General features: G+C 39.2%; 1 protein-coding gene across 4 annotated transcripts in view; it reads right to left on the bottom strand.

Annotated features, from left to right (window-relative positions):
- Positions 1-20,511, bottom strand: part of PRKN (parkin RBR E3 ubiquitin protein ligase) — a 1,377,993-nt gene that overhangs the window by 417,431 nt on the left and 940,051 nt on the right. For all 4 annotated transcript variants that reach the window (XM_054490449.2, XM_054490450.2, XM_054490451.2 and 1 more), the window contains one exon: positions 14,722-14,858. In XM_054490449.2, the coding sequence (XP_054346424.1) occupies positions 14,722-14,858 (137 nt within the window). The remainder of the gene's footprint in view (positions 1-14,721; positions 14,859-20,511) is intronic.

Below are 20,511 nucleotides of genomic sequence, written 5' to 3' on the forward strand. Positions count from 1 at the left end.
TTTTATTTGAAGCTTCCAGCATCTGACTTCCAGGACTGCATCCTCCAGAGTGGGCTTGCTGGGCCCTGCCCGTTTGCTGGTCTCTTTCACTCTCCTCCAGCCACTCTGTCTCTCCATGCTACGGGCATGCTTTGCTCTCTCCTGTCTCAAGGTTTTACCTCGAGTTGTTCCTTTTTTCCCCTGTCCTGCCCCACTTCCTCTGTTTCTTCCATCTCTTATCTAATCTGTAATTATATAGCTGTATGGTTTTCATAAATATCTGAAACCCCCACTGAATTGCAAGCTCCTTGAGGGGAAGAAGCTTATCTATTCTGCAAACCATTGCTTCTCCCTCTGACACAGACAGAGCCTGCAGTGTAGTAGATACTGCCTATAAAATGGACAGGATGGTTGGATTTGCTTTATCTGACATTTTAAGGACACACTTTCTAAACTGTAGAGGCCTATGCAAACGTCTTTGTTTTTACTTAGAGGATACAAATTATATCATTCAACAGGATGCCACAGTTCCATATATTTCTCAAAATGTGATCAGATGCACCATTTTTAATGAAAATTAAGTTCTACTTCCAAGTTAAGGGAAAATTATTTTAAGCTATTTATACAAGTTTTAAGAATTCAGTAATTAAATGGTGCATTTCTATGTGAAATAAAAACAGGAAACTAATTAGGGTGTTTTCTGTAATATGAATAATTAATATTTGCAATTTAGAAATCTATCTCCCTACAGTGTAGCTGTAGTCTCAGAAGGAAAGTGTATTAAAACAATAGCTAAATGCTTTCAATTCGAAGTACTTGGTATTAAATCCCTCAGGCATCAAAATAGCTCTGTAGTCTTTTCTAGAATAGTATGTCAAGCAGTCTTAAACACATATTTTATTGGCATCAGAAAAGCAACTGCAAATGTTTTCTCTTGTATTCAAAGTTCTTTAAAAAAAGATTCCATCGCTGAGCTCTGACAAACAGGCCTCCTACCATACCAGGTTCCTTTGCAAACACACAATTCACAATTATAAGCAATTTTGTAAAATGCACACTATTTTCCCTAGAGACTAGAATGCCTTGGAGTGGTTAAATATGTAATTGGGTAATTTTCTGAAATGCTTATTATTTACTTCAGCCTCATTTCAGTCTCACTGGTAAACAGTATATTCCTGTTAAGTGTTATTATCCCCAAAAATGCTTCCATAATCTTCAGTGTTCCTTTAACATTCCTATAAACACATCATATATTACTTGGGGACATGGATCATGAAACACAGAAGCTACCCGTGCCAGTCCCTTATTTAAATGGCAAAGTGGTCTTCCTTGTCTCTGAACTGGGGTTTTCTAAATCATTCGCATAGTGGAAAATGAACAATAGGACTTTCAAACCTCCTTATGATTTAGATTATATCTTAGCTGGTTGCAAATCTCATTATCAGCTTTACAGCTGTTTTTCTACCTTGATTTATTTTTATTTTTGGATCAGAAGGAAGAATGGCAAAATTACAGCCTAGAGGTTTGCTTTGGAAAATAAAGTTTGAAGTTAGCTGTTGTTGATTTATACCCAGTATGCTATACTTAGCATGAGTGTACAGTTAAGCATACTTTATAGGTAATTACTCCTTCTATTGATATGATGATAGCTACAGAAGCTGTGTACAACCGAGAACACCACCCAATTCTTGAAACAGTACCTTCTAAAGTGGTATATTAGGCAAATAAATTGTGATGATGATGGTGGCATTTCATCCAACAAGAGGTCTTACTCCCTCTGAAACCAACATCTTTTACTACTTGCTTAGTTATATATGAACAATAAAAACTCACCAAGATCACTGATTTTGTTGAAATGAAGAGAAAGTAAACAGTCTCTAACTGAAACGAGCATGTTCAAATTAAAAACAGGGAGTAACAAATCAAAAACAAAATAAAACAAAATGCTTTGAGTTGTTTTTGAAGGTAAAGTATCCCAAATACTTTTACTTCTATGCTCTATTATTTTAGGGCCTACTTTTCTACTCCATAACACAGTATTTTAATATTAATAAACTCAAGTTTCCCTCTATGTTAATAAGAGAGATCAATTAAAATTTGGTCTTTGTCGTTTTGCAATTAGGTTATTTTAACTCACAATACAACATGTACAGTTCTTTTATTCTTCAAAAATATATAGTATTAAGAAACCTAAACCATTTTAATCAAAATTTCTGCTATGACTTGAAGACTACAGAAGCCCCTATTTTTGCCTGTTGTTCCCTTGATAAAGTATTGACATGGAAGTCTCAATTACTAAAACAGAAAAAACTTACGCCTGTTGTCACTGACCACATTTTTTTTTTTTAGACAGAGTCTCGATCTGTCACCAGGCTGGAGTGCAGTGGCTCAATCTTGGCTCACTGCAACCTCCGCTCCCGGGTTCAAGCAATTCTTCTGCCTCAGCCTCCTGAGTAGCTGGGACTGCAGGTGCCCGCCACCATGCCCAGCTAATTTTTCTGTATTTTCAGTAGAGACGGGGTTTCACCATGTTGGCCAGGATGGTCTTGATTTCTTGACCTTGTGATCCCCCCGCCTTTTTTGTTGTAAAATAATCCTTGATATGCTTTATGGACAATCCCTCCCCATGGTTCCACAGAACACAGTTTGATAAACATCAATCTAAAGGTACTGCAGAGAGGCTGAGATGCTAGTGTGTCTTGCAGAGCTATTAGGAGGCACTGTCTCCACGTATTGATTTGATTGTACTTTTTTATGCTGAGTCTGACCAATTTCATGGATTCAGTAAATAGTAAGACTTGGTTTAGGGGTCAACAGACAAGGATCATAACATCTTTGAGGTGGAAGAAGTCCTAGACATGAAAGAGGTTTTGTGAATAAAAGGTGGAGAGGGAAAATGAGCTTTACAGTCAGGCAGACCTATATTTACATTTAGCTTCTGACAGCCTTAGTTTCCTCATCTGCAGGAGGAGATTATTAATATCAACCACAGAGAATCACTGTGAGGCTTAAATATGGTAATGTATGCAAAAGGCCTGCCCTAGTATCCAGTAGCTAGAAAGTAATGTGACCAAAATAACCAGGTTAAGTTGGGGGTAGAGTCAGGATTAGCCTCACGACTTACAGTTCCGTACTATTTCTACCATAGTGATCTAATTTGAAGAACAAGTTAGCTAATGAGTGCATCTTGCTGTAGGTCCAAAAACAACCTCCAAGACAAACTCAGCATTTCCCTTACAACAATCACCATGGGCTGGGCACGGTGGCTCACGCCTGTAATCCCAGCACTTTGGGAGGCCGAGGCGGGCGGATCACTAGGTCAGGAGATCAAGACCATCCTGGCTAACACGGTGAAACCCCATCTCTACTAAAAATACAAAAACAAAATTAGCCGGGTGTGGTGGCGGGCGCCTGTAGTCCCAGCTACTCAGGAGGCTGAGGCAAGAGAATGGCATGAGCCCGGGAGGCAGAGCTTGCAGTGACCCAAGATCACGCCACTGCACTCCAGCCTGGGTGACAGAGCGAAACTCCTTCTCAAAAAAAAAAAAACAAAAAAAACAAAAAACAACCAATCAGCATGGCAGAAAAAAGAACACTCCAAAGCAAAGCTGCAAGCATTAACCATTGTACTTCTGATGCCCATCTAAAAATACACAGGAAATTTGCTTAGAAATTATAACATGGTGGAGAAGTAAACAGTTAGAAGTCACTCTCAATTGAGGCTATTAAGATATTTGTAACTATGTTACCTTAAAGGTTACTGTTCTAATAATAAAGTTGTCCTGTCCTGGCTGGGGGTGGGGGATTGAGGGGGTGGGGATGGGAGTGCAGGGAGGTAGGGGTCTTCCGGACACTGCATCAGGGGAGGTAGCAGCCCCTCACCCAGGTGTGACTAGGCTGGGATAACATGGATACTGTGGTATCCCTAGAGTATCCATGTTATCTGGCTTTAGTGATGGCATTCCTGAAAATGAAATGTGTATCTGAAATGTGCTTTCTGTTAAGATGTATCAAAAATTTATGTTTTCCTGAATTTTAAAACTCACTGGTTTAGAAAAATGAATGGATGACTTCATTTTTTCTACTTTGTTCAAATCTAGTCTAATTAAGTTTTTTTCCTGCAGACATGAGTTTTTTTTCTAAGACATGAGTTATTTCAGAAAAAAGAGGTTCTGATATTTGAAATGACTAAACACAAAGTGGACTCCGAAGGGAAGTTAGGGTATTCCTTCTGAAAGTCCTTCAAGACAGGGTTGATTTTTAAGTGTTTGGGATGGTTCAAATGCATCTGAAATAGATTAAAACTGAAAATATTAGTGCATCACATATAGTAGGAAAGTATTATTTTGTGAAAGGTTTTTCAATTACATGTGTGTGTATATTTTATATGTTTATAGCTCTTGATGTAAAATGTATCTCTTTCCATGGGTAGCAGCAAATAAATTTGAAATTCACTGGTCTAGATCAGTGCTCTCTAAAATTTTGGTGGAGAATCCCTAGTAGTAAAAATAAAGAATTGATTATGAATACCAATATTGATTCAATGCAAATACTGCTCCTATTGTATATACATTTAAACACATGGAAAACAAAAGAGAGAAAAACAAAAAAAAATTTAAAGGAGGATATAAAAAGTAAATCAAACACAGAAATTATAAAGTTTTCTTCCCGTACCCCAATGAATCATAGTCTGGAGTCCACTTCTTTTAGTGTAGCTCCCAATTCCATTAGAATACCGTGACCCCAATTTCAGACTACATATTTGTTTAACATCATACTTGATTTCAGTCCACAAGCACATAAATGAGTTTTAGTCATTACTCATCTGCAGCCTATTTAGAATACAAAATTTTCTGGAAAAGACTTAGAAGTTATACTAACAACCCAGTTAAAGCAGCCTACCAATGCTATCCGTAAGAAGAGAAAAATAATACAGAATGGTAGCCTCAGTAATGCCGCTATTTATACTCCTACATATACCTCTTTCTGGAAAAGATTAGTTTAGAAAATCTGGTTTTGTGAAATAAATCTAATATAAGAATTTTATAAAGAACTATCAATAACTTTCCAAGTTGTTTTTACAAGCACGTATTTATGGAACATTTTACATTTCTTATAATGTTAATCCCTGATTCAAAGGAATTAATTATTCCTATATCAAAGTATTAATGTAGAAAATGTCAAAAAGAAAATAAGATTTTTACTTTTCAACTATACAACTTCAATTAAACCTACATCGCAGCTTCAGGTTTCCCGTGTGAGTCACGCATTTCTAGAATGCATTCTAAAACTGGTGTATAGGATTGGTGGTGACTGGGTACCAGGTACTGTGAAAGTCATTTTTATATACCATCTGATTTATGATCTCTGAGTTCAGAATTCTCTTCATTTTAAAACGAGGAAATCAGCTTGACATCCAGTTGAGTGGGCTGGTCATTGAATTGGCACTGTCTGACTACAGGGTCCTCACTTTACCCAAGGTTCCTGAAACATGAACATAACCAAGGCTACTCATTGGAAGCTGAGCTCCCAGTACCCTTAGAGGAATATCTTTTTGACAGAGGCTGCCAGATGTCCGCCTAAATTCCTCTTTTCTCTGGTTCCTAGGCCTCTACTCAAAGGTCCATTACCGAGGCTCCCTCAAAGGTATGTATGACCAAATGACTACGGCCTAGCTTAAGGATCTCAGGGGTGTGTGCTATTTCTGGGCTGGGATTATATGAAAGATGCGCGCCTAGTTTATAATTTCATTCCCCTCTGCCAGCTGGATTCTGGATGTGGGGATCGAGCTTGACCGCGGAGATATGGACAAGGCCCAGTGGGATAACAAAGGCAAAAGATACAAATACCCCTCAGAAGATAACCACCACCCACCTGAAATGCCCACCCCAGGCAAGAATTACGCTGCAGTTGTGTGTGAGCCGCTGATAACATTGTTGGCTTTACTGTAACTGTTGCCAGTTTAGTCTACAATAACTGGACACCTCAGGTCCTGACAATCCATCCTGGGAGAGCCAGGGACTGAGATATGACCACAAATGCTGTCCCAGCCACCTCCACCCCCAAGAAGATGCTTGAATCTTTACCTTTACAAAGCACAGGAAAGTTAGGAGGATCCATCCTGAAACATCTGCTAGTGAGTCTAGATTTTCAAATCAGAAAATTAGCAGAAAGAGTCCTGTATTCCCTAGGGACACTGTGTTGAAGCTCAGAAAACCAGCCCACATGGAGCATGGGGAAGGGCTTTCGGGAAGGCTGGAGGACAAAGCATGTCTTAGGAACATCTGGTAGCTTAACCACAGGGAGCAGAACTTACATACAGAGGGCTCATGTTCAACAGGCCTTTTCTGAACTTGGGGGTGCTATTTAAAAACTATTTCAGAATTGAGAAAGTGGTTGTTATAGGATAAAATGTGTATCCCCAAATTCATACACTGAAGTTCTAACCCCAGTTCCTCAGGATGTGACTCTATTTGGCAACAGAGCCTGCCTTTATTTATTTATTTATTTATGAGACAGAGTTTCACTCTGTCACCCAGGCTGGAGTGCAATGGTGCAGTCTCAGCTCACTGTAACCTCTGCTTCCCAGGTTCAAGTGATTCTCCTGCCTCAGCCTCCCGAGTAGCTGGGATTACAGGCGTGCACCACCACGCCCAACTAATTTTTGTATTTTTAGTAAAGACGGGGTTTCACCATGTTGGTCAGTCTGGTCTTGAACTCCTGACCTCAGGAGATCCACCCGCCTCGGCCTCCCAAAGTGCTGGCATTACAGGTGGCAGTCACTGTGCCTGGCCGGCAACAGGGCCTTTAAAGAGGTAACATGAGGCTATTGGTGTAGATCTTCACCCAATCTGACTGGCGTCCTTAGAAGACGAGGAGATGAGGACAGAGGCACAGAGGGAAAATAGACCACGGGAGGACACAGGCAGGATGACATCTGCCAGCCAAGGAGAGAGGCTTCAGGAGAAACCAACCCTGCTGACACCTTCATCTCAGACTTCCAGCCTCCAGAACTGTGGGAAAATTAATTCCTGCTGTTTAAGCCACCCGGGCTGTGGTATTTTGTAATAGAAGCCTGGGCAAACTGAGACAGTAGTTGATTTCAAAAGCAATGGCCGGGCGCAGTGGCTCACGCCTGTAATCCCAGCACTTTGGGAGGCCGAGGTGGGCGGATTAGGAGGTCAGGAGATCGAGACCATCCTGGCTAACACGGTGAAACCCTGTCTGTACTAAAAATGTAAAAAATTAGCCTGGCGTGATGGCGGGCACCTGTGGTCCCAGCTACTCAGGAGGCTGAGGCAGGAGAATGGTGTGAAACCGGGAGGCAGAGCTTGCAGTGGGCCGAGATCGCACCACTGCACTACAGCTTGGGTGACAGAACAAGACTCCATCTCAAAAAAAAAAAAAAAATTAAAAAAAAAAAAATTAAAAGCACTGCTGTGCTTGAGCCGTAAGAAAGAGCTGTCACAGGTAGCAGCTTGGGGGAGGGGTTAGGAATGAGCCGAATAAGTAAATAAGATTACTTCTTTGAATGCTGTTCTTATTCCTCCTTCCTTGTGTTTTTCCACTGCCTTTCGTACAGTGTTTTCCTCTATAAATATATAATTCCAAGACTGGTGATGTCTAGTAATGGTTCAAAAAGCAGAAAATATAAGAAATATTATTTTTTCCAAACACTCGAGTAGAATCAGTGATACAACATGTGAGATCACCTGCAGGGCATTCAGACTTTACTGCAAATAAATAATACAATTACTTGGTTTGGGTATTAGATATTTATGTTCATCTTGACATTAGAATATTAAACCACTCCTCCTCTTGCTAACTTGGTATGCATTTAAAACATTAAATTCTCTCAGTCTCCTGCTTTGGAACCAAACAGTATACACCCTCATAAATATGTAAATCAACCCCTCTAAGCACATTATTAATTATTTCAAAGATAGTTGGAGGTCACTAGCTCATAGCAATTTCTATGCATGAAGTCTCATTAACATAAGACATCGCACAGGGAGGAAGAATAAAGTTTTATCACAGTTACCGAATGTGTGTGTGTATGTGTGTGTGTGTTTGTATGTAAGTGGCCAAAGCAACATACAGTATTGAATGCAGCACCACCAGGCTCTGAATAGACGCCTGTGGGTGATGATGATGGCGGTAGTGATGAAGGAATGGAATCTACAGCTAGAACAGTATTTTTTTTCAACCTGTCTGAACCAGGAAGAATATTTTTAAAATCCAAAGGGATTCCAGCCTCAAATACACTTAAATTTTTCTTGACCCACATGGCCCTGCTTTCGTCTGGAGTAAAGTTCTGACTAGTTGCAAAAATCTGTAGCTCAGGAAGATATAGCAGGCATCTCATTTCCTGTGACACTGCAGAGATCACAGACTGTGTTGCTCAATGTGTCTCTAATGTTGCACATTGTCGAGCGGCTCTCTGGCTGCTGTAAGTCAGCTTCGTTTAGGTGATTCTCAGCGATCGACATGTTCTGATACAGGCCATGGGGCTCCCTGAGGTGGAACCACCCAACACACCAAATGTGAAGCAGTTGAGGGCATTGGCTACAACACTGACAGATGATGGAGGATATTTAACACAGGCAATGAGCTCTGCTTTTTACAATTCATCAAACAAATACAAGACGTACTCTCACCAAAGTGCAATAAACTGATCTTGTCATCCAAGCTATTCTTCCCGGTCACTAGTCCAGTTTGCTTTTAAATCTCTGATTGCAAGCTCAAAATTTATCTGATGAAAAAGATAATAAACTATTTTCACACCCAATAACACACATCCCTCAACCCAATGAGGAAGACCACCATTATCTAGTGTAATGAATAAAATACATATAACAAAAATAAGAATGAAAAAACCTTGAATGGAATAATTTGCACATATATTCAGAGGTTCAGGACTAGGAGTATTACTGGAATTTAGATGGTTCTGGAGAGGGACATTTGGCAAAATCTTTCAAGCACTACTAGTTTGAAAGTTAAAAGCAGGCAAAAACTTGCATTATTTAGGGATGTATATATAGGTGGTAGTGCTACAAAGAAAAGCAGGGAATGATAATTATTAAGATCAGATAGTAGTTATATCTAGACAGGCAGAGGAAGTGGCTATGGAGGAGGTCACACGGGGGCTTCTGGGCTGCTGGCTCACATTGTCTGATCCAGGTGGTGGTTACAAAGGTTTTCTACAACTACGCAAATCTACAACTATACAAGTGCTATAAGCACTCTTGTGTATGCATAATATGGCTCATAATAAATTTAAGAATACATCAAACCATTTAAAATGATATATTTAAAGGTCAATTAGTATTTTATTGACTACTGTTAGAATCCTCCCAGCCTCAGGAGGTGCCCACTCTGATGATAATGCAGAATGCATACATTCAAAAATTGTGCCAACTGCTGACGAGGCAGGGGGAAAGAATTCAGGCCATTCTACTATCTGTTTATCTATCTATCATCTGTCTATCTATTATCAGTCAATCAACCCATCCATCCATTCATCTATCCACTTATCTGTCTACACATACACACTACACAAACACACACTAAAAAGAAATCCTAAAGACAGTTGTTCTGAGCAACTTTTGTAGCTATCTTAAGTACTGACAGACATCTTTCTACATTTATTTGTATCAGTAATAAATTTATACTTAAAAATTGTTTGTGTCTGCCCTCATAAAACAAAGGTAGAATGTGCTTTTTAAGAGTTCTTGGCAGAAATAGGTGGAAAAAATTATTTTTTTTCTCTCTGCTATTCAGAACATTCCCACCTTATTTTTGCTTTCTCAAATGTTATTTTATCTTTAACCACTTAATAAGTGCAGAAAAAAAAAGAAGAAGGGGAAAGAAGTCAGTTTGGAGAGTTGAAATTCAAGGAAAGTAAGAACTGGGCAAAGTTCTCTTGGCATTCCTCCCAGAGAGCAAAGGAGCGATGCTGCTGGAGCTGTTTCAAACAGACAGACAGAATCACTTCATCTGTAATCCACTAAAGACACATGCATGCATCAGGCAAACATAAAATTCTGTTGTCTTCTCTGAAGTAGAATTCTATAAAGGCAGCATTTCCAAGGCCAAAAAGATGACCGAACAGGCAGTGCCTTGTTGATCCAGCTAGAATGAGCTCTGCAACACCATCAATTTTGTCCTACAGCTCTTTTTCTGGTCCTTGTCCATGTACCAGTCACTCCTTATAATGAAGTCACTTGATTGAGTGTTGTTCCTGTTGCAAGCAGGGAGAGGAAAGCTGAGAAGCCATTCAATAAATTTTATGTTTCACCCTCCTCTCCACCAGCATTAGAGACTGCTGTGTGTTGACAACCCGTTTGCTTTTTCTCCTTGGCACAGGGCCAGATCCTGTTTCCTCCCCCATCCTTTCTACTCCCTGAATACACACACACACACACACACACACACACACACACACACACGGCGTGGCTAGGCAGGGCAGTGTGGCTGAGTTCTGGTACAAGGAATGTGGAAATAAGTGACATGCTCCATTTGCAGGCCTGGGATCTAAACCTGAGTCTCCAGTGTGGTGTGCTGCTTGCTCTTCCTCCGCCAGCTGGCCCCAAGAAGAGGATCCAGCCGAGACACAGGGGCTGCTGTGGGTGACAGAACCACAGGACGGCAGGAATCGGGGCCTGGGTCCCTGAGTAATGGAGTGGAGCAGAGGCCCCTTGGCCAACCCACACTGGACCATGACATGAAGGGAAATCAACCTTGACCCTGTTCAGCCACTGAGATTCCAGTGTTGCTTTGGTTAGAGAAGTTAAGACTATTACCCTGACTTTACACCACCTCATGCATCCGAATCAAAGGAAAACTGTCAAAATTGCTAAATCATTCCCAAAAATAAAACAGGAAGGAGTTTAAACCCCGGAGCTTAGGAAGTTTGATTTAATTTCAATCAATTTGGAGGCAGAAGGAACTTTGAACTTGGACTGCAAGCACATCAGGAGTTAGTTTCAATGTGGCTTCAATCCTGGTGCCACCATTTGCACAGCGGCAATTATAATTACACAAGGTCCAGGAGCTAGAAAGAGAATGGACTGTCTGTTTCAGCGAGGCAGGCAAACAAACAGGCAGACACATGGAGATTGTGTGTGGATAGGCTCTGGGTAGTTTGTTAATATTTTAAAGCTTATAATACAGATTGCCAAATTGCTTTTTGGAAATACATGAATTTATATTCTTACCTCTTTTGAATGTGTGTCCATCATTTTATATTTTATGCTTTAAGTTAGCAATTTTTTTTTTTAAGACAGGGTCTCGCTCAGTCGCTCAGGCTGGAGTGCAATGGCACCATCATGGCTCGCTGCAACCTCAGCCACCTAAGCTCAAGCAATCCTCCCACCTCAGCTTCCCAAGTAGCTGAAACTGTAGATGTGCCCCAACACACTGACCTAATTTTTAAATTTTTTGCAGAAAAGGGGTCTCCCTATGTTGCACCAGGCTAGCCTCAAATTCCTAGGCTTAAGTGATTCACGTAGCCCTCCCAAAGTGCTAGGATTACAGGCTTAAGCCACGGCACCCAGCCTAAGTTAGCAATTCCGTAGCAACTAATTATGTTGAATTTTTAATATGTGTGTTGGCCATTTGCATATTTTCTTTTGTAACTCATCTTTTAACATATTTCCCTAGTTTTCCAATGTGTTTTAGGAGTTATATTAACATGATTATTTGTATTTAGGAGAGCAATGTTCAAAAGCCAAAAAATGGTCCTTCGTATTAGATTTTATGTTTTGCTCCCTAAACAGGTGCCTGCAACCCAAGTTTCTTGACTCCCCAGGCATCGAGAATATCTCTGTATCTAAAAAGGATCAGAACTGTCTGTCTCATGCTGCACTATGACTGACAACAACCAAGAAGCATAACAGACTATAGTTGGTGAGCTGACATAACAGATGGAAAGGGAATTGCATTCTAAGTTAGGTGAAAACTGGAATTACATGAAAAGTGACCTGGGAGTACAACAGCAAAAACAAAAAACAAAAGGCAAAAACAAACATAACCGATGGACTTGAATGGTACTAATGGTGAGGCTGATGGCATGTCATAGGGAAGGTGGGAAACTACTTCCTCAGCCCCCTAGAGCTACAGAAAAATCTGTGCTACCAGGGCTTATAAAGGACAAGAAGTAAGTGCATTTTGCATGGTAGCCATCATTCTACAGTAGCACTCTCAAAAAATCAACCTAAATACCTGAAGCTCCACCAAGTTGGGTGAGTGCTATTCAGTTTTAAAAGGAGATGCAGAGGGTGCTTCGTCATTTCAAAACAATTCCGAGCATAGACTATTAGTAATAGCTGGCAGCAAACCTTTCAGGATAATTAAAAAGATTTTACCAAAGCCCATACCTTTAGGTAAGAGTTTGTCAGAGGTTCTGGAAATAGGCTGTTTTGGCTATGTTTGTCAATCTTATTTTCAACTTCATCAAAATGTATTGAAAAACCTATGCTAGCTAGCAAGTCAAATCACTACAGATGAAATAGACATGGGCAGAGGGAATATTTTTGCATTTACGAATGCTATAGACTCCCATTGAAAATACCTTGTTGCTTACAGACTGCCCACCCCTGTGGTAGTTCTTAAATATTTAAACCTGGGAACTTCAACAAACCCTGATGCCTAACCTAAAAGGTTACCATTTAATTGGTCTGAGGCATGGCCTTGGCATTGGGATTTTGGATGCTTTTGTTAAAAATAAAGGCACAATAATTTTCAACAGGTTTTCCTTAACAATATGTTAACATATATTATGTGGATCTTAATTTTAAAGATTATTGCATTATTGGTAGATATGCTTAAAAGTGAGTATCATAATTTACAAAGTCAACAAAGCAATTAATTTATTCCATTTGGATCTTTTTATCATGTTGAGGTATATTTTTTAGCTATAATTGGCATTAAAACTAACTCTTGAAATAAATTGAACTTAAAACCTCACCATTGAGTTAGGGTATCCCATAGTTTCAAATTAAGCTTTGAAGAATTAATGAAACATATTTAATCACATTGCAGTCATTTATACATAGAGAGAGATAGGAACTTTTACTTCACTCCAGGTACATAAATTACCTCAAAGTAGATCAGTGACCTAAATATAAGAGGTAAGCTATTGGAAGAAAATATGGAAGCAAATCGTCATGATCTCAGATATGGCAATGAAGTCTTATGTTTCACATGAAAAGTATTATCAACCACACCAACAAAAACAGATAAATTGCATTTCATCAAAACTAGAAACTTTTGTTCATCAAAGGATGTTATGAAGAAAGTGAAAAGACAACCTATAGAATGGGAGAAATATGTGCATATCCTATATCTGATAAGGATCCAGTATCCAGAATATATAAAGAACTCTTACAACCCAACAACAAAAACATAACTCAATTTAAAAATGAGCAAAGAAAGGACTTGAACAGACATTCCTATAAAGAAGATATATGAATAGTAAACAACCACATGATAAGATAATCAACATCACAGTCATTAGAGAAATGAAAATCAAATCCACAATAAGACACCACTTCACACTTACTAGGATGACTAGTTAGAAACAGTAACAAGTGACGGCAAGGATGTGGAGAGATAGAAACCTGGGACATTGCTACACTGCTGGTGGCAATATAAAACGGTACAGCAGCTGTGGAACACAGTGGGCAGTTCTCCTAAAGGTTAAACTTCGAATTCTGCTTCTTGGTATACATCCAAGATAAATGAAAGCAAATATTCATATAGAAACTTATATATGAATGTTGATAACGGCATTATTCATAATAGCCAAAAACACGGAAACAACACAAATGCCCATCAGCAGATGAATGGACACACAAATTGTGGGGTATCCACGCAGTGGAATATTATTCAGCCATAAAGAGGAAACAAATATTCATACATGCTACAACTTGAATAAACCTCAAACACATTATGCTAAGTGAAATAAGGCAGACACGAAAGGTCACCTATTGTATGATTTCTTTTATAGGAAATACCTACAATAGGCAAATCCATAGAGAAAGAAAGTGATTGGTGGTGGCCGGGGCTAGGGTAGGGGGTCACAGGCAGTGATCAGTTGGGTAGGAGGTGTTCAAAAAGTTTTGAAGCCAGGCAGAGGTAGTGGTTGTGCAACATTGTGAATGTAGTAAATGCCACTGAATTGTACACTTTTAAATGGTTAATTGGTTACATGAATTTCACTTCCATTAAAATGTATATATCTAATAAGAGTATAGTACAAGTAAAGGGTGCTTTGTAATGTTAAAAGATAAAATATTAAGTAGTTCAGGTTTATCTCATTCTTCTTTCTTTTTCATATATGTTATTTTATATATATTGGGTATGTATTCAACATTTTGAGTGATAGAGGTATACAATTTAAAAATTAGGTAATACTGCTCTAGTTCCAGGGTAACAAATGTACCCTGGAGAGTGACTCTAACCCACAGAAAAACTTAGTATACCTTGGCTGAATAATATTGACAAACTTATTCTCAATGCCTTTATGCAAATTATGCATTTTCCAGTTCAACACAATTCTTTCATTCCCCAGAACTTTTATCTTTTGTGATCCAAACATTAATGTTTCATATCCAGCAATGATCAAATTTAAATTTTCAACTCTTCTGCTAGGGTTTATATATATCTAAGTCAGTTTTTACATCAATAGTTATTCTTCTGTTCATTAGTATTAGAGATGGAGAGAAAACATGCTAGACTTACCCACACAAGGCAGGGAGTAGCCAAGTTGAGGGTCGTGAACAAACTGCCGATCATTGAGTCTTGTCACACAGTATAAGTGGAAACAGTCTAAGCAAATCACGTGGCGGGAGTTGCACTGGAAAACCAGGACGGGGCTCCTGCAGAGAGAAAGGAAGATGTTTCCTCTAGTACCTGTCAGTGTGGAAAGGCAGCACGTGCTTTAGACCAATTTCTGTAATCCTGGAGGGTTGTGTAGAGTGTGCTCTGTGCAAAGACCGGAGCTGCTAAGCATTAAGCTCATATATACCAACACTACATCTTAAAAATTGGAGGCACTCAATGAACTACATAGAACATTGATTCTCCTAATTTTACATTTTTTATGTTAACACATTTATCAATCTTTTGATTAAACCTGAGCTAAAATATAATCTCGTTCTGGAAGTCTTCCCTGAAGACTCAGAATTCCCAATTAACCTATCAAATCATCCCATCCACTTGTATATATTTCTACTGATCCGTTATTAAGTATTCATATCTTCTCCTTTCTCATAGAGTGTGATCTCCTTGAAAGTAGGTCCTATTGTAAAGTTTAAAATGAATGTTTTAAAAAGTTAAATCTTTAAAACATTTTAAAGATTTTTTTTCCTACAAAGTATTTTAAGGGAATCAAAAAATTCAGGACTTGTATATAGTGATTTACTAGTAATCCCATACACATAATTAGAGAAAATTCAACAGTGAAATAACAGATTTTCGAAATTCTGCTATCCTACTTATTTTAAAGCAATATATACAAAACAAAGAAAATAAAATTCCTTGGTAATTTAGTTATAACTATGTTATAATAATAGAAGCTGAATTTCCCCACCATCAAAAGAAAAATTACTATTGCATCAAAGTAAAAACGTTAAACATTTTCTCACATTTTATTGGCAAATAAAAAAGTAGAATTTAGGGACAAAAGGTTATCCAACAGGGATTCTTCTACTGCAAGATTCTGTCTATTGTGCTATCTCGAAACCATCCAAATATTCAGTTTCTGAGTATGGTTATGGGATTACTAATTAATCAAAATATATAAATCCTAAATTTTTTTATCCCTTTAAAATACTTTGTAGAAAAAAAAATCTTAAAAACCATGTATTTTTACTGGAAAATGAACCACTCAAGTTTATGTCAAACAGGAGACAAGCTCAATACATGAATTTGAAATCAGCCCCAAGGTGATTTTAATAGTAAGAAAGTTATTAGAGTCTATTTAGATAAGCCTATTTCCTATGTAATTATAACCAAATACAAAATAAACATGTTCATTTTATACCCAATCTTTAACACCTATAAGAGCTCTTCAAAAGCCCTTTTTCTAGAGAAATTAATAATACTAATAATATAAAAGATAATTTCTTAACACCTAAAAGATTTTCAAAATTCTGTTATCCCACTTACTTCAAAGCAATATGTAATAGAAACAAAGAAAATACAATTCCTTGATATTTTAATGCCATGGATGTGTAAGTAATCGGTCAACTTAATCTGAGCAAGGGCGCACCTAAAGGTGCGGCTTCTCCTTTCCCCTCTTGGAACCTGTCTAGGTCCTTCATACACACGCTCAAGCACACACATACTTTTTTCACTTTGCGACCCTATGAAGCTGCTCTATTCTACCTTTTTCTCTCACAGCTGTTATGTGAAAAATATTCTCCATCTTGCTTTCAGCAACATGGTAGACTAAAACCTTTATAGACCTCCCAATCTGCTACTAACGCATGGAGAAAATATTAGAGCATTTATGAAAATGTGCCTGTATATAACACAGCTAAAAAGAAAGCTTAGAGGCCGGGCGCGGTGGCTCATGCCTGTAATCCCAGCACTTTGGGAGGCCGAGGCGGGCGGATCACCTGAGGTCAGGAGATCGAGACCATCCTGGCTAACACGGTGAAATCCCGTCTCTACTAAAAATACAAATTAGCCGGGCGTGGTGGCGGGCGCCTGTAGTCACAGCTACTCGGGAGGCTGAGGCAGGAGAATGGCGTGAACCCGGGAGGCGGAGCTTGCAGTGAGCTGAGATCACGCCACTGCACTCCAGCCTGGGCCACAGAGCGAGACTCTGTCTCAAAAAAAAGAAAGCTTAGAAATGACCCTGTAGAGGAAGCATAAAGAAAACTTATAGAGCCTGAATGGTCAGCCCATGAACCCCCCACCGCAGTGGCCCACAAAGTCATGGCTGCGTGGTATGCGGCCGTCAGTGTAGCTCCTGCAGGCTTTTCCATTCCTGTTAGAGGAGTTCTCTCTCACATGGATGGACAACAGCGCACTCCTATAGTTGTCCCCTTCAGTTTTAATATGATCCCAAATGACTCATACCATCTAGACAATACATGGAACATCAATTGTCCTACTCTGTTAATGACATCCTGCTATTTGGAGAAGATTAACAAGAAACAAGCACTACATTGGCGGCTGTGGTGTGAAATCACCCCGTGATTGGCGGTGACAGGAGCCATTAGGGGCATTAGGGAAAGTTCAGAGGTCCAAGTCTTGGGGCCTGGAAGTGCACACCTTCCAATATAAATAGTACATCTTACCCATCCCGCAACTGGCACTGAAGCACAGACAGCTACAGACGCGGTGGGTCCAGAGTTCTGGTTCCTACAGAGTGAAGTGTATCTTCCTAGAGACACAGGAAGAGTCCTACTGAAAGCTAAGCTACAGCTGCACCAGGCCACCTCAACCTCCTTGAACTGAGGATATCTACTTTGAATAAAAAATAGGAGAAATGGGCACCAGGTAACAGTGGGTTACAAGATAGTGAGCATTGAAGGGACTAGGGTCTGACACATAGAGGTATAGTCAGCATTGGAAGTGAGGACAGACTCATGTAACTCCCTTGAAGAAACGCCACTGTCCAGAAGCAGATGTGGAATGCAACCTGGGAAGCTGGAACGTCATGTGTGTTTCTGCACGTCCTCTTCAGAAAAGAAAGAAATTTACAAGTTACAGGGAGTCAAAAATGATAAATGAGTCATTCAGGAATCTTGATTGTCTATTACTATCTGTACACAGTCAACTTGGATATATGCCTATATACAGATCTAGATAAATGATAGATACAGATATCAATAGATGAATGTATGTGCTGAGATACACAGATGAAGATATAGAAAAATATATATGCTGTTTTATACACACACACACACACACAGATAATGTTATAAAGATAGTGTATATGTGCATTTCACATAGAATTATCAGTCACCTGGAATTCTTGATATAGTTGTGAGCTAAGATTGCTCCTCTTTTATTAAGATATTCCTTGTAGTTTTGGAAAGTCAGGTGAGGAATAAACATGACACTAATAAAAAGGTTATTAGATTAATCACCTAAGGAAAGGAGTAAAAATCTTTTCATGGCTAGAGGTCTACATCATTAACTTCCTAAATGCTAAATCAAAGAGGAGGGGGAAAGCTAGTGTTTATGGGCACCTACTTCAGGTTAGGTGGCTTGCTAGGAACTTCACAGACTTCCTTTCATTTCATCCTCCTAAAATAAACTGCCCTTCCTCTACCATCCATCCTGTTCTCTCCGCACCTCCATTCCTTCCAGCTGGGAAGGTCCTTGCGTAGCCTAGGATTCTTCTAGTTCCTGTACACCTAGATGCATGCTCTTTGCCATCTAGTCTCACGGTAATACTCACCTTCACATTCAAAGCCAAATCCCAAATTTCTAGGTCCAGTTCAAGACTAAAGATCTCCAAGGAACTTTCTCTGGAGCCTAACATCTCACTGCTTCTTCCCTTTTTCTTTACCTTTCTTCGATACTTATTTAAAAAGTTCATCTGTAATGTACTTCAATACTGGCCTGACTTTTGTTTAAAGTGTTTCATATACTCCTACCTTAGCTATCGACATTAAATGAAAAGTCATGAAGTTGTAGAGACCCTACTTGCTTAACCCTTTCATGACCCATGCCTCACCAAATACAGCGTTGAGCACCTGATCGTTTTGTAATCAAGAGTTATTGATTATTCTAGTGGATAAATGAATGGGTCACTATTTTTGTAGTTTCTCATACTTTTATAATTTCTCTGCTCTCATTCACATGTTGTTCACTAAATTTCTTATTGAACATCTACTTTGACTAAAGTAGGCACTTAGTAAATGCATGTGGACTACAGCACCCAGTGAATGGATAAATACCTTATAGTTATACTTGGTTTACACAATCACAGAGCATAGTTGAGAGACACAAGATTACCATGGAACAAGTATTACAAGGAAGTATCTGTAATCCCCAAACTCTGGGAGCCCGAAAGTTAGGAAAAGAGAGAATTATTGAGTCAGGATGGATCCATTAGGGAACCTGAATTGAATTTAAAGAAATGGGAAGATTGATATTTGGTCACTGGAAGAAATGTTGTTTCTAAGCAGGAAGGAATCACAGACACGCAAGTATGCTTGGAACGGAAGAGCAATCAAGTGGGCTGATCAAACAGATGTATCAGGAAAAGGGTGGGGGACAAGATGAAAAGAGTTGAGGACAGCAGATTCTGGCCAGGGATCGGGGTTGACTCTAGGAGACACACCTAGCATAAGGCCTCTAGACTGTGGGATTCACTGAAGGTTTCTGCTATGGTCTGAATGTTTGTGTTCCCTCAATATTCATATGTTAAAATCCTTATCTCCAAAATGATGGTGTTAGAACACGGGGTCTTTAGGAAGTGAATGGTGTGAGAGAAGAGCCCTAATGAATAAAATTAGTGCCCTTTTAAAGAGACCCCGGAAAGCTCCCACACACATTCCACCATATGAGGACACAGTGAGAAGCCACCGTCTATGAACCAGGAAGTGGGGCTCTCACCAGACACTGGATCTGCCAGTGCTTTGATCTAGGACTTCCCAGCCTCCGGAATGGTGAGAAATAAATTCCTGTTGTTTATAAGCCACCAGTTTATGGGATTTTGTTATAGCAGCCAGAATGTACTAAGAGAGTTTTTAAATATGGAAAGGGAATGATGTTTTAGTAAGTTTAGCTCTGACAGAAGTATGGAGGGAAAGCTGGAAGTAGTGAGAACTACTTGAGGTCATTTTGGTAATTTAGACATGAGTTACTAAGAACTGGGCTATGATGTGCAAATGGCTCTGGGAGTGGAAATGAGAAGAATGGGTGACATTTCAGAGCAGGACCCACCAGGACTTATCCTCTCATGGGTCTTTTGTTCCTCCTGACATTCCTGTGTGCCCTTTGCTCTAATTATCTACATATAAATGTTAATTGATCAATCCAGAGATGATTTTACCCCAATGGGCCAGGTTACAGAGCAGTAAATTAAAGGTTAAGTAAAGTTCTCAATCATATATAAAATGACTTATAAATGCTTTCCTTGACAATGCCAAAGAGTTATTTGTAACCAATGATTTCTCTGTTTTGATAAAAAGCGACCCTTTGTTTGCAGAATATTTAAGCATATTTGAAGGAGTCTGAGTTACAAATAATGTGGCAAGTCATTCACATACATTAAAGAAGTAGAATATGGTTACACAGTGTTCCAAATATTTAAATTCTTGTAAAGTTAGTATTCTAGCATCTACAAAAATAGCATGCGAGTTTTTATGTTTATCTAGAAAAATGTGCAATTTACTCTGATGTCTACCTTGTTTGTTCTCTCTCATTTGCCCTCCTTCACACACTCTCTCTCTGGCAAAATCTGTCTGTTTCTCTTTCTCTCCATTTGCCTGATTCTTTCCCATGTGTACATCTTCATTTATACTCATTAAGAGAGAGGCTGTGGATGAAATGTGACATATATTG

Source organism: Pongo pygmaeus, chromosome 5, assembly GCF_028885625.2.
Source record: "Pongo pygmaeus isolate AG05252 chromosome 5, NHGRI_mPonPyg2-v2.0_pri, whole genome shotgun sequence".
NCBI lineage: Eukaryota > Metazoa > Chordata > Mammalia > Primates > Hominidae > Pongo > Pongo pygmaeus.